Source organism: Pteropus alecto, unplaced genomic scaffold (assembly GCF_000325575.1).
Source record: "Pteropus alecto unplaced genomic scaffold, ASM32557v1 scaffold70, whole genome shotgun sequence".
Classification (NCBI taxonomy): Eukaryota; Metazoa; Chordata; class Mammalia; order Chiroptera; family Pteropodidae; genus Pteropus; species Pteropus alecto.
In genome coordinates, this window is record NW_006431912.1 from 2,663,913 (window position 1) to 2,676,696 (window position 12,784).

The 12,784-nt window shown below is 37.7% G+C and overlaps 1 protein-coding gene across 1 annotated transcript in view; it reads left to right on the forward strand.

Annotated features, from left to right (window-relative positions):
* Positions 1 to 12,784, forward strand: part of ZSWIM6 (zinc finger SWIM-type containing 6) — a 168,556-nt gene that overhangs the window by 836 nt on the left and 154,936 nt on the right. The window contains exon 2 of the mRNA XM_006906060.3: positions 4 to 73. Coding sequence (XP_006906122.1) covers positions 4 to 73 — 70 coding nt within the window. The remainder of the gene's footprint in view (positions 1 to 3; positions 74 to 12,784) is intronic.

Genomic DNA, 12,784 nt, shown 5'->3' on the forward strand with positions numbered 1-12,784 from the left:
GAGACACGGCTGCCTTTCCGCCGGGGCATCGGGCTGCTGGAGAGCGGCTGCGTTGACAACGTCCTGCAAGTCGGTGAGTCACGGGGCAGCTGCGGGGCCGTCTGTCTGTCCGCCAGTTCCTAGGGAGGCGCCCGCCCCCTCCCCTCCAGGTGGCCCCTCAACCCGGCGCGAGTCCGCACCCCCGCCCGGTGCCCTCACTGGCCGGGATGGTCGTCCCGAGCGGAGCGCCCATTTCCTCCCCGCCCCCCGTCTCCCCGGACGGGCCAGCGCGAGTGGGAAATGAATCAGCAGGACGCGCCCCGCGGCGGGGTCGGCCGGGTGGGTGTCGGGTGCTCTAGACTCGCTCCGTTCTTCGGCCTTTTTCCCGGGAGTACATCCTGAGGGCTGCTCGTCTCTTTTGGGGGGCGGATGGGGACAAAGGCGCGGGCGGACGGCCGGGCTTCTGCGAAGGGTGTGTGTGGTGGGGCCGTGCGGGGCGGGGGAGGGGGCGCGGGCCGCACAGACAATGCCGGCCGGAGCCGAGCCGGCGGCCCGGCGCACTCTGCGCTCTCCCTCCTCTCTCCCCTTGTCTGTCGCTCGCTCCTCTTTCTTTCTCTTTTTACCCCTCCCCGCCCCTTCGATTTAAGGGGAGGGGTATACATTTTAATGCCACTTGGCGGCTGCTCCTCTTAGGGCTTCGACGGGCTGGCGGCCGTGGGGCTCCCGGGTCGCTGCGGCGTCTGGTCTGGCCCAGACGAGCTCCACCGGCCGCCTGGGGATTTAAATGTCTTTTTCCCTCTGCACCTCCCCTGTCTCGGAGCAGCCCAGTAGGGAGGGGGTGGCCGGCTGGACCTCTCCTGCGGGACCACTTCTCCCCAGGAAGCCCCGAATTAAAGGACACGAGCCCGGGAAGGAACATCTCGCGCTTCCTTTTTCTGTGGGGCCGCGGCGGTGCCTGGAGGCTCCTGCTCCTGTCGCTGAGTTTGGTTTGCGCTGGATGGCCCGGTGGTCGTGCTGGGTGCGAGCTCGCAGCGGGCGGCTGTAGGAGCGCCAGGCCGAGGGGCTCTGCGACCGCTCCCGCCTCCCTCCCGATGCGGCCGCCTGGTAGCTGGGCACGACCCCGTACTTTGTTCTCATTTTCAGGTTTATTTGTGCCCCTTTCAGTTTTCTGTCACCCTCCGAATAGGGGAAACCAAACAAAAGAGTCTCTTTATTTCTTTTCAGGGCTTGTAAAGTAGAAGATATTTGACAAAGGCGAGAGAAGGACTTGTGATTTAAAGCTGCACAGCCCTTTCTCTGATAGATCATGAGAGTTTTCTCAAATACCGAGTTTAAAAGCTTCCTCCCCCCGTTTTTTTTTTTTTTCCTGGCCAGATATCTTCTTCAGTCATAGCGATGGGGATGTTTGAGCTGACTGAAAAGAACAATGCTATAGTGAAACTCTCTCTGATATTTTTCTCTTGATTGCAAACGGCATATTTTCTACCCCCTCCCATGTTGCTGTGTACTTCACATTGTAGTGAACAGGGTACCTAATGAATGGGGAGAAGGTTGGAAGCATCACTGTCTCTGTTTTTAATCTTTTCTTTACGTAGTCAATTCCTTTTATTCTTATCTTTGGGAGTCTGCTGGGGGGCTGGATAAGGGCCCCAAGAGAGAATTCAGATTTGTTTTAATCCTGTCTGGTTAATTTGAATTCTAATGCAATCTGCAAACGTGATTTTCTGCATGGTCATTTATTTCCAAAGGCAGCCTCTAGTGTTGCCTTTTCTAGGTTCCGCACCCTTTCCTTCTTTCTTGAGGGTTCAACTTTTGAGGCAGTCCACCCACCCTTTTTAAAAAATCTAATTAACATTCTTTAAAGTTATGCTCCCCCCACCCCCACCCCTTGTTTCCTGCTGGGTTGAAACGGATTGAAGTATAGCTATGGGTTCTCAGTGTAACAGACTAGAGTTTGCGAATTTTTATGGCTTGGCTGGCAATGTTGAGTTGTGTGTGTGTTTTTTTTCTTTCTTTCTTTTCTTTTTTTTTTTTTTTTCGGTGCTTGATTCTGCTTGTAAGCAATGAGGAATGACAGGGGAGCACATAGGGAGGGTTTCTTGGCTGATTGCATTTAAGCCAGGAATTCACTGTGAAAATAAAGCCAAGGAGCGATAAATAAAAGATGCAATCTTCTCTAGGAGACAGACACACAGCGTGGGCTTTGCCTGCTTTCATCAGTGAGGAGGCCTGGGTGAGTTGTAAAAGAAAATAGTAACTTTTTGAATAGTTCCCAAAAGGGAAGGAGACCACTGAATGGAGTTGGAGTTTGTTCACGTGAAATAGTATGATCCTTCTCTTACAGTTTTGAAGAGTTGACCACCACTTTGGAAACACTTGCATTTGTGCTAAACAAGTACTGCAGAAATTGTGGAAAATATTCCCTCCCACCCCCTGAGTTCTGCCAATTTCCTTAACTTCCAAGTTGTATTACTTGTTGTGCCAGTCAGCTTAGAGATGGAAGGCTGTTAAATGCCTGGCAGCTGACACTGTGAGATAGAAAACTTATGACTAGGATTTTTTTTCTTGATGGAGAACGCAGAGTGGCTAGATTAACCATCTAATTTAGCTGTAAGTGGTGGTTTGAATTGGCATACAAATTCAATAGGCTTATTTTATAATTTTGTGATTTGAGGTAGAACTCTTTTTTCCTTCACAACCAGGAATGGAAAAGAACAGAGTACTGTGTCGATAGCACCATAAGTAATTTTCTGGTATTGCAAAATTACAAGTTTGTTTGTACAGGGAGTATTCACTGACTTTTGTAGAAATGACTAAATTATAGCTACAATAGGGAAGATCTAGTTGTTGGACTTTATTTTATATTTACGCTGTTGAAGATTATTTAAGGTTTGAGGGACAGAAACTTGAGACTTCCCAGAAATTAAACATACTTGCTAGTTATTTTTCAACTCCTAGATTTTTAAGAAGAGAAATTCAAAGGAAAAAAATTAAACTTTTGGTGTAGTAATTGTAAGCAGAGCTCTCCATCAGTTCATCATAGGAGGTCTCAGAGAAGCATAGTTGGCTTCTTTTTGTTAAATCATGATGTATTGGAGCTATCGCTGAAGGTGCTTGTATGTAAATATCATCAACACCATTTAATGATTTAGATGTCACATGAAATTTCCCCAAAATTTTGCCTGGGAAAGAGCTTACCTTATATGACCTAAAATTTGATTATAAAGGAAAATACATACATGTAATCACATAAAAATATCTGAAAATTTCTGTAGGACTGAAAACATGATAAACCAAGTTAAACAGCTAACTGGGGAAAATATTTGTAGCATGTTTGACCAAAGGCTGACAGGGACGTCCTAAAAATTGGTTAAAAAAGAAAAAAGAGATGACTAACCCAGTAGAAAAATGGGCAACACATTTCACAATGAAATGTACATGATTAATGAACTTACTTATCTTTGCTCTTTCATAAAAATGACATACCATTTTTATCTGTCACATTGGTAAAAACTGACAAGATGGGTAGACAGTACTCCAAATTGATTTAGGAGGTAGGAGAAGGTGCTGCTTCCCTGCTGCTTGGCACAATATTTTTGTATCATTTCTAGGAATTTATCCTATAGATCTATTGATAGTAGTGCACAAAGATGTTCTGTATAGTGAGCAGTGCTCATTGCAGTATGGTTTGAAATACTGAAAAGCTGGAATCAAATCTACAATTCTGTTAGAAAGGAACTGGTTAAGAAGAACTCGACAGCTCTGCAACTATGAAAAAAGTGAAGTAGATTTACACATACTCACAAGAAAAGGTGGCCAGAATATTTTGTTTAAAAATAAGCCATTATTCATATGGTATGCTGCAATTTCTGTTTAAAACAAAAAAAAAGATGCACTTGAATATATAGATGCATAAAAATGTCTGGAAAGGCTACACAAGCAATCATTGAAGAGCCTGGATATCTTTGGAGAAGGGCAGTCAAGTGAATGGGCAAGGTTTTGGGGAGAATTTTACTTTTTATTTTATGCCTTATTTTTCTTAAAACTAAAAGCATATATTTTTATAATAAATCTTAGAAGAATTATCTCTGTGTTTTTAGTTTATATTTATTTTTTTGTTGGGGTGTCTGTGTGTCCCCCTTTCTGAAGACCTGGTGTACATTCAGTTTTTGGGGAGGGGTTCTGAAGCACACAGTTTCCTATTTTGATTAAATAATCATTTTCAAAGTGAGATCTCTAAACAAAACTAGGGTTTGTACGAGAAGGAAGGAGATAAGTTTTAAAAGGAGTTGCTTCTTCTTTTGGCTGGTTACTTTTGGGAGAAAATATTGCCCAGAATTCTATTAGCGCTTTGGTGTAAACACATTCTTTTCAGATTCATAATTTAAAATTTCATGTTTTAGGGGTGGCAAGGCAGTAAAAGGTGATCATTATTAGAATTAAGATAGATAAAAATTTTTATCATCTCATTTATTTAAGGTTAATTTATTGGCCTTTGATTATTTTGGTTTTCTTTACAGACTAGAGGTTACTATATAAAGATGTGATTCTAAATTACTTTCAGAATTCGGTGTTTATTGAGGATAGTATATTTTATTAAAAGCATTTTCAAGACTGAAGTAATAATATAGAACAATTTTGAATCAGATATACTGTTTTTTTTTTTGCCTTTCGTTTAATGAAAAAGTACGAAGTAATTTTGAAACTAGGTGCATGTGTATTTTTTTCGGTGTGGCTTGAGATGTAATTTACTTAGAATTGATTTTTAAAAGTGTGTACCTCATATGTGCTCATCACTGTTCTGAGGGAAGTTAAGTTTTCAATTTAAGGTGTGGAATCTTGGAATTTGTTATACTTAGTTCTCTCATGATTAGTAATGGTGTAGTGAGGAAATCTAAAGCATTCAGGAGGCCAGGATACCTTCTGTAGCCAAAAGATTTCTACAAGACTGGAAGGTAGAATCACTGATTTGGATTAAGCAAACGTTTCTACTCTTCTTCAATCTTTAATTTCTTGCTACACAGTTGTATTCTGAGTACACCCTTGGATTGAATAGGAAAAGCCCTCCCCATTGTTTTATTTAGACTCTGCATTGAATGTCATCCTTTTTGGAGATGTGAGACTTTGATGCCTTTCCTTTTAAAAACATCGGGATGTCTGTAGAATATGTCCTTTAATAGAAGAATTATTGCAACTAATTGAATAATTCAAGTGATTATTGTCTTAAGTGTGGCTTCACCAGTTTTAAAGATGTGTATCCTGGGCCTCTTTTTTCTTCACAGTGGATAATCAATTGCTGTCAATTCTAACTCTAGATATTTTATTTGGAATGATGCAGACTAGCATATCTTTTCTGCTCAGACTTATATTTAAGAGTTTAGTTAAGAATGTGTGATTTCAGCTAGTAGTATGTTCAGTGAACAGGATAGCAGTGGAGGAATGACTGATATTATATAAGAAAGCTGTCCCTTTTAAAATTGCACAATTTAATCTACACTAATTCCACATGCTTATATGCTTTACATTTTTGTGTTAGAAAATTTTCTTCAGTGATGCAAAATGAATTTATTTTGAGCTTACATATGCATATGATAAACTCACGTGGTGTTAGAAATTTTTATAGAGCAGTTATTAAACTTGAACTGCTATTGACCTTCAACAGTTGTGTTCAGGACAAATATTCTAGCAAAGAAAGCAGATTATAGGTTAGTGTAAACATCTTAGAAACAAAGCAGATTATAGGCAACTATTTTTTAAATGGTAATAAACTACATGGAACCTACAAAACCATTTTTACTTACTTTTCAAATAACTATGATACAGTTTCAAGAATGGTGCTTTCTCACAACAAAAAAATTAATTTTCTTGGCTTATTAATTTTTGACATGCCTAAATGTTTGGGGGATTACTGTAAATTAGAAAACATGAGCCGTTTCTTCTTTTAAATGGATGGGAAGATTCCATCTCTTCTGAAAAACCAGTCTCAAATGATAATTTGGAGAAAAATGTTATATAGTCTTGTCCCGTGAAAAAAGACTCTAGCTAGCCAGCCTCAAAAATAAAGTGGATTGATTAGATTTATTTAAAAACTGAGTATCTTTCCAGTTTTTACTTTCAGTGTCTTGTGTTTTGGTCAGAATTTGTTTCGTACCTGATTTTTCATTTCTTTAAAAATAAGATGCTGCTTTTCATTTTTTCATCTACAAAAGGTAGCTAATGGCAAGCTTTGGAGAGAATTCAGTGCAAAACCTGCTTTTCATTTTAAACTTAAAGATTGACTTTCAGCTGATAGTAAAGGAACTTCGTTGTTAAGGGTATATGCTCTTTTATATTTGTGGAACTCTTAAGCAATAACTAGTTCTGTTTCACCATATATATATATATTTATGTTTATGCATATGTAATTAATTTGATAATTACAAATGAGCAGTAAAGGAGACAAATGAACCCAGATGTCATTCGAGTATTGTCACCCCAAGCATATTCATATTACTGACTTTTGTGTACAGATGCAGTGTTCCATTTTTTCTTAAAATATGCTAAAGATGAGAAGCTGTTTTTATAAAATACTCTTGCATGATAGTTATTATCTACTTGTAGAGCTATGGAGATTTTAGAGTTGAAAAGATAACATCAATTCCAGCTTCTCCCATTTTGCTAATGAGAAAACTGAGGCCTAGACATGTTGAATAATCTGCAAAGTTAAATTTTGTATCTGTTTTTCTACCACTCGACTGCTTCTTAATTTGCTGGGAAATTTGGCAAATCTCGGAAAATCTCAGAAATTAGAACAAGCATATTCTTGAATATAAATTGACTAGACTGGTGGGAGAGATTATTTGGTTAACATTTTTTTGAATGTTACAAAAGTATTTCTAGATAGCATTTTAGTTTCAGGCCACATTCTGATAACTTCAGTTAAGCAATGATTCTAGCATACTAAGTATGTGGTAGTATAAAACATCTGTAGACATTTGGAAATTGTAGAGATGTTCTAAAATGAGATTAAAGTTCAGGAAGAGTTGGTTATGATTGCTAACTGTGTGAAACTATATTACAGCTATGTGAATTATACACGAAAGTATATATACACTTGCGTGATAAAGAATTTACTGAATGTTTAAAGTGCTTATGTAGAACGACAATTTCATACCCAGTAAGAAATTTGATTGCTCTGAATTTAGTGTGTTTTTGGAAACATATCCAGTAGTGTCTGTATTTGACCTGTTTTTGTACATTTTTCGGTGTTTTTGTCAGTGTCTTCCACATCACCAGTAAATGCATACATAACTCTAAGACACTTCATTTACATAACTGATGTGGCCTCAAAACTTTAACCTCCCTAACTTTTGAAGGCCTCCAATTTGGGGCTTTTCTTCACTGAGCTGAACATGATTTATGGTGAGCCTTCTAATACTTTGCAACAACATTTACTGATAGTAATAATAGCAGTTAACATTTTCATCACGCCTAACCATGTGCGAGATACTGTTCTAAGCACTTCGTATTTATTAACAGCCCTATGAAGTAGGTGCTTTTATTATTCTCATCTTACAAATGAGGAAACTGAAGCCTAGGGAAAAAGTGCAGGTAAATTTTGCCCAAGGTCACAGGCTGGGAAGTTATGGAGCCAGTTGTAGCCTCTCTGGCTGGTATCTGCCCCTCTAGTAATACTACCATGAGGCATCGTCATTAAAGATGAAGCTTAGGTTTATAGTTTTCTTGCTGCTTTCTAGAATGTCATTCGCAGTGGCCAGAATTTTAAATTTTATTCATAGCTATGGGTTTTTAATGAGTATTTTTAAAATTTGACTTGAAAAACTTTCAGAAATGCCTTTTGTGAATTAATTTCATCTTTGGGAGGATGGTTGTGTGGGGTGATTTTGACGTTTTTAACTTTTGAAAGAGTAATAGCATGTAGGCTAGATTTAATTGTAACATACGCAGCAAACGTACTTTCTCAAAGTATACTTAAATTATTTCATTTTAAGGCCCTTTTAAAATATGATTAAAGATTACACCATTTCTTGTTGCTGGTAAAAATATTTAAATTCTTTGAGAGATAGTTTACTGGAAGGATGTTAATTGGAAGGATGCAATAGAACCTGCCAGTACATTTAAACTCGTACTAACTGAATAAGCTGATCAGATAAATTGGAAGCTCATTTAGTGAATTACAGTGCTTAAAATTCAGGCGACTCACTGCCTGGTCCTGCCTTATTTAACAGTCTGTTTACTTAAAGCATTTTTCACTGTTAATTGGTGTCAGTTCCATAATGTTAGAAGGTATTATACAGAAAATATGCTTAAGATAGCATGTAGAATGAGTCTACAAAAACAAGATTATATTTTTGTACTTAATTATACCAGTAAAATTTAGAATGATATATATGCCACCTTGTTCCTGTTAAATATTTGCTGACAGTGACGAGCATTTTTACACATGAAGTATAGGTAATTTTAATTTCTATGTGAAGGGCAGAACCTGGAGCCTCTTCTGGTGTCGCTGTTGGTCTTTCTTGGTAAAGCCCCAAAGATGTTGAAAGGCAGCACTATATTTGGTTATACTGAACCTTTGCTCCTGCTACTGCTTTATATTAATTCATTTCTACAAAGAAGATAGTCATGATTTTTGTAAATATTTGTCAAAAAATAAATCCCTAAAACTCAAATACCAGAAGTTTGTAATGTGTCTGTCTGTTTTACGTAAGGACTTTTTTTTTTTTCCTAAATGTTTACCCTATTTCTTTAGGACTTTGTTTTTTATCATTCTTCAAGCTTCCTGACCACTTAGGATTTTGTACTCTGGTCATCATCTACTAGCTCTCCCTTTCTTCTTCAGTTATCACTGATGTAATTTTTGTCTTAACACTTTCTCTAGACCATGGTAAAGCTGAGGACTGAAATGACCAACAGCTGCTTTGTGATGATGATGGAATCGAGTGAGACTTGAGGGCAGGAGATGGGGGAGCCTCTGAGTCCAGCCTGCCTCAGCACTCCAGTTTCTTCCTATCTTTCTTTTTCTGTTTTCCTTCTTTACTCACTGCCCTTATTCTCTTGCTTCCTTTCTTGGGCATAGGGGAATGAGGTGAGGGGAAGTGAGAAGTAGGAGGGAGTAGTAGGAAAAAAGGCAAGAAATCGGAGGAGGTAGGAAATACCAATGAAGAGAATATATTCCATTCGTTTCTTTCCCTGCAGTTGTCCCTTTCTCTCCAGACTCCCTTGATTTAGGGAAATAAAGCTGAGGTCACAAGGACCTGTGTGTTCCAGCTGCTGCTTGGCTGCTATTTTTAGCCTGGCTCTACATCAGGCTGGCACCAGGCCATGATGGCACAGGGCCAGCACGTTGTAGGACTGCTGGCAAATGTCAAAAACCCAACTTTTCAGTTATCAAACTTAACTAATTCTCAGACATATTCTGTGCTGTGATAGTCTTACCTTTACTTTTTCAGAATGCGACGTGTACTTTTTTTAAAGAAAAGAATGATTTTCGATAGTAGTCTTACTACTATAACTGTTTTAGATGGGAGAAAGATTTAAGAATTGCCTTATCAGGTCAGGTTTATATCCAGCTCAATAATTTTGGTTTTGTGGTGACACCAAGAGGTGTGAAATTTGCCAGATGTATTTACTATGCCTTAGGCATCTTTTAAAATTGCCATTGCTGTCGAAGTTGTGGAGTCTGAATTGGTTTATATAATTATAGGTGTCATCAGACATTTAAAAAAACACATGTACTGATTTTTCTACAGTTGTTAATGTTCCCTTTTCTAATACAGTTGTATGTGTTTAGGTTTGGTTAGTGTTGTAGGAATATGTTTAAGAAAGAAAAAAGCTTACTATTAAGCAGCTAGGTTTTGATTGAAATCAGTATCTGGGTCTAGATTTTGTACATCCTAGAGCTAGTATTATTGTATTTGCAAACTTTTAGTTTCAAACTTTTAGATACACATGTGAATTTAAGGACTGACTCAATTGTCAGTTGTGTTCAAAATGAAAAATATGTTGTATGTGTCCTTGTATAATTTTGGAAAACAGTGAAAAGAATGTCACAATGTGAATCTGTATCTTTGAAAGAGACTTTGGTGAGAACAGTATTTATATTTCTTCCATAATGATACTCAGAAAAGCTGAGGGTAGGTTAGGGATGATTTTTGGTGTACCATGAACTACACTGAAGATGAATAGAAACAGGGATGGTAGTTATTCACTTATTCAATGAGTGGTGGTGTAACATACTTAGATCTGTTGGTGGCAGGATAACATTTGGTTAGTGCATTGATCTGATGCCTTTCTTAAGGTAGCATAAAATAATTGGCCAAAATAACGAGAAGTAGAATCAAATTGATTTTTTTTCATTTGGTCTTCAAGGTAGTTATTGGATGAATTCTGCTGAATTCACTTTTGTGAAATAAGAAGGCGTAAGGTGGCAAAAAAATTCTTATTAAAAAATGGGCAGAGGACCTGAACAGTTTTTTCTCTAAAGAGGACATACAGATGGCCAATAGATATGAAAAGATGCTCGACATCACTAATCAGAGAAATGCAAATTAAAACCACAATGAGATAACAGTTCACATCTGTCAGAATGTCATCAGACAATCAACAAACAAGTGTTGATGAGGATGTGGAGAAAAGGGAACCCTTGTGCACTGTTGGTGAGATTGCAAATTGGTGCAGCCACTATAGAAAGCAGGATGGACATTCCTCAAAAAATTAAAAATAGAAATACCATATGACCCAGCAATCATACTTCAGAGTATTTGTCTGAAGAAATACAAAACACTAGTTAGAAAAGATATATGCACCCCTGTGTTCCTTGCAGTATAATTTACAATAGCCGAGATATAGAAATAACCTAAGTGTCCATCAATAGATGATTGGATAAAGAAGGCATATATATACAGTGGAATATTACTCAGCCATAAAAAGTGAAATCATAACCATTTGCGACAACGTAGATGAAGCTAGAGAGTATTATGCTAAGTGAAATAAGTCAGAGAAACAAATTACATATGATTTCACTTATGTGTGGAATCTAAAAAACAAAATAAGTGAACAAACAAAACAAACAAACTCATAGATGTAGAGAACAAATTGGTACTTGCCAGATGGAAGAGGGTTTGGGGGGCTGGGTGAAAAAGGTGAAGGGATTAGGAAGTAGAAATCGGCACTTACAAAATAGTCACAGGGCTGTCAAATACAGCATGGGAAATACAGCATAGGAAATATAGTCAATATTATAATAACTGTATATTAATTACTAGACTTATCAGGGGGATCACTTTGTTATATAAATGTGTAACCACTATGCCGTAATACCTGAAACTAATATAATATTGAATATCAACTGTAATTTTAAAATAAATCATAAGGTGAGGGATTAGTGAAAGGTGAGTTGCTGGTCTAGTAGTTTAGGGAAGGCAGATGTTTTAAGAGTTTATTTAAATTTTTACATCTTAAAATGAGATGTTTACATTGTGGATAAGAGCAAGTTAGGAAGCTTGCTGTTACTGATCCAAGACTTTTATTTGCTTACTAGGGTGAAAACAAAAATTTCATTAGGAAATATAATCAGAATATCTTAAGGATAGAGTATCAAGTACATTGAACTATACTACAGTGTAGTAACTTAGCTTACGGTCTCTTTCTGCAGTTAGAGATTATGTTAGGTATTCCAAAAGAGGCTTGGAGATAGATCCATTGACCTATGTCTGTATGCTTCTACAGATCGGGGTGTGTGTGCACGCACTCCTGTATGAAATTTAACATAATGCATAGAACATTGTAACCTACTGGATGGGTAATAGGTAAATGATTATCTTTTGGGTCCTTAATGTAATTTCGATTTTATTTAGGTGAGTTATGTAAATGATGTCAGCTCTAGCATAACAAGCTTGATTAAAGTCCAAGCCCAGAAGGTAGTTTGACTAGTGCTGTTTAGTCTTTATAAGCAAAGTGCTAAAATGACCTTCCTTATTGGAACTTGTAGGAGCAATTTCTTTGCAGTTTTCATGGGTCTTTCTTAGCAACTTATTAAAAAGATGTTTTGACTAAACTGTTTCATAAATAGCAGGAAATTCCAAAATCCTGGATGGCATTGCATTTTTACTTTCAAAAAGGACTATTGCAGTGGGGGGAAAAATTAAAAAAACAACAACTTCGTTTTAACAATTTGTGGCAAAATGGACAAATTAAAAAAATTGTTTCAACAGTAATTTTTCATCCATGATTTTTCATGCTTCACTTATTTTTCATAATTTATTTTCAGAATTTATAATTCTGATGTTTTCAAAGAAAAAAAAGGTACTATAAGAGCCAGAGACTGAGTTTATTCAAAATTCAGTGTATGTATTAGGTCTGAATTGGTATTAGTAGCTCATAGGTCAGCGGTGGCTTATCTTTTGCTTTTGATAAATCATGAGACTTCTGTGCTCTTATATGAAATTTATTTTTGACACAGTGATATGGTTTGTATTTTTTAAACCGTGTGTGTGTGCGTGCGTGTGTGCGCGCGCGTGTACGCATGCACATCTCTGTGTGTGTGTTGGCGTTTTGGGATGGAATGGTGGTAGTAGCGGGCTAAGTCGTGGTGTGTTAAACTCAGAAAAGCACAAACTCAAGTAGCCATGTTCAAATTTAGAGAGAATTCCTTTCCTCCCCCTCTTTTGGTTCAGGAACTTATATTTCATTAGGTTGCTTGTTTAATGTTATGTAACAATTTATTTTTTACTTATCCCCCCACTCTCCTCCAGTCTTCCTGTTAATAATAGTAACAATTCAGAATATAGTCTGAAAGTTCACT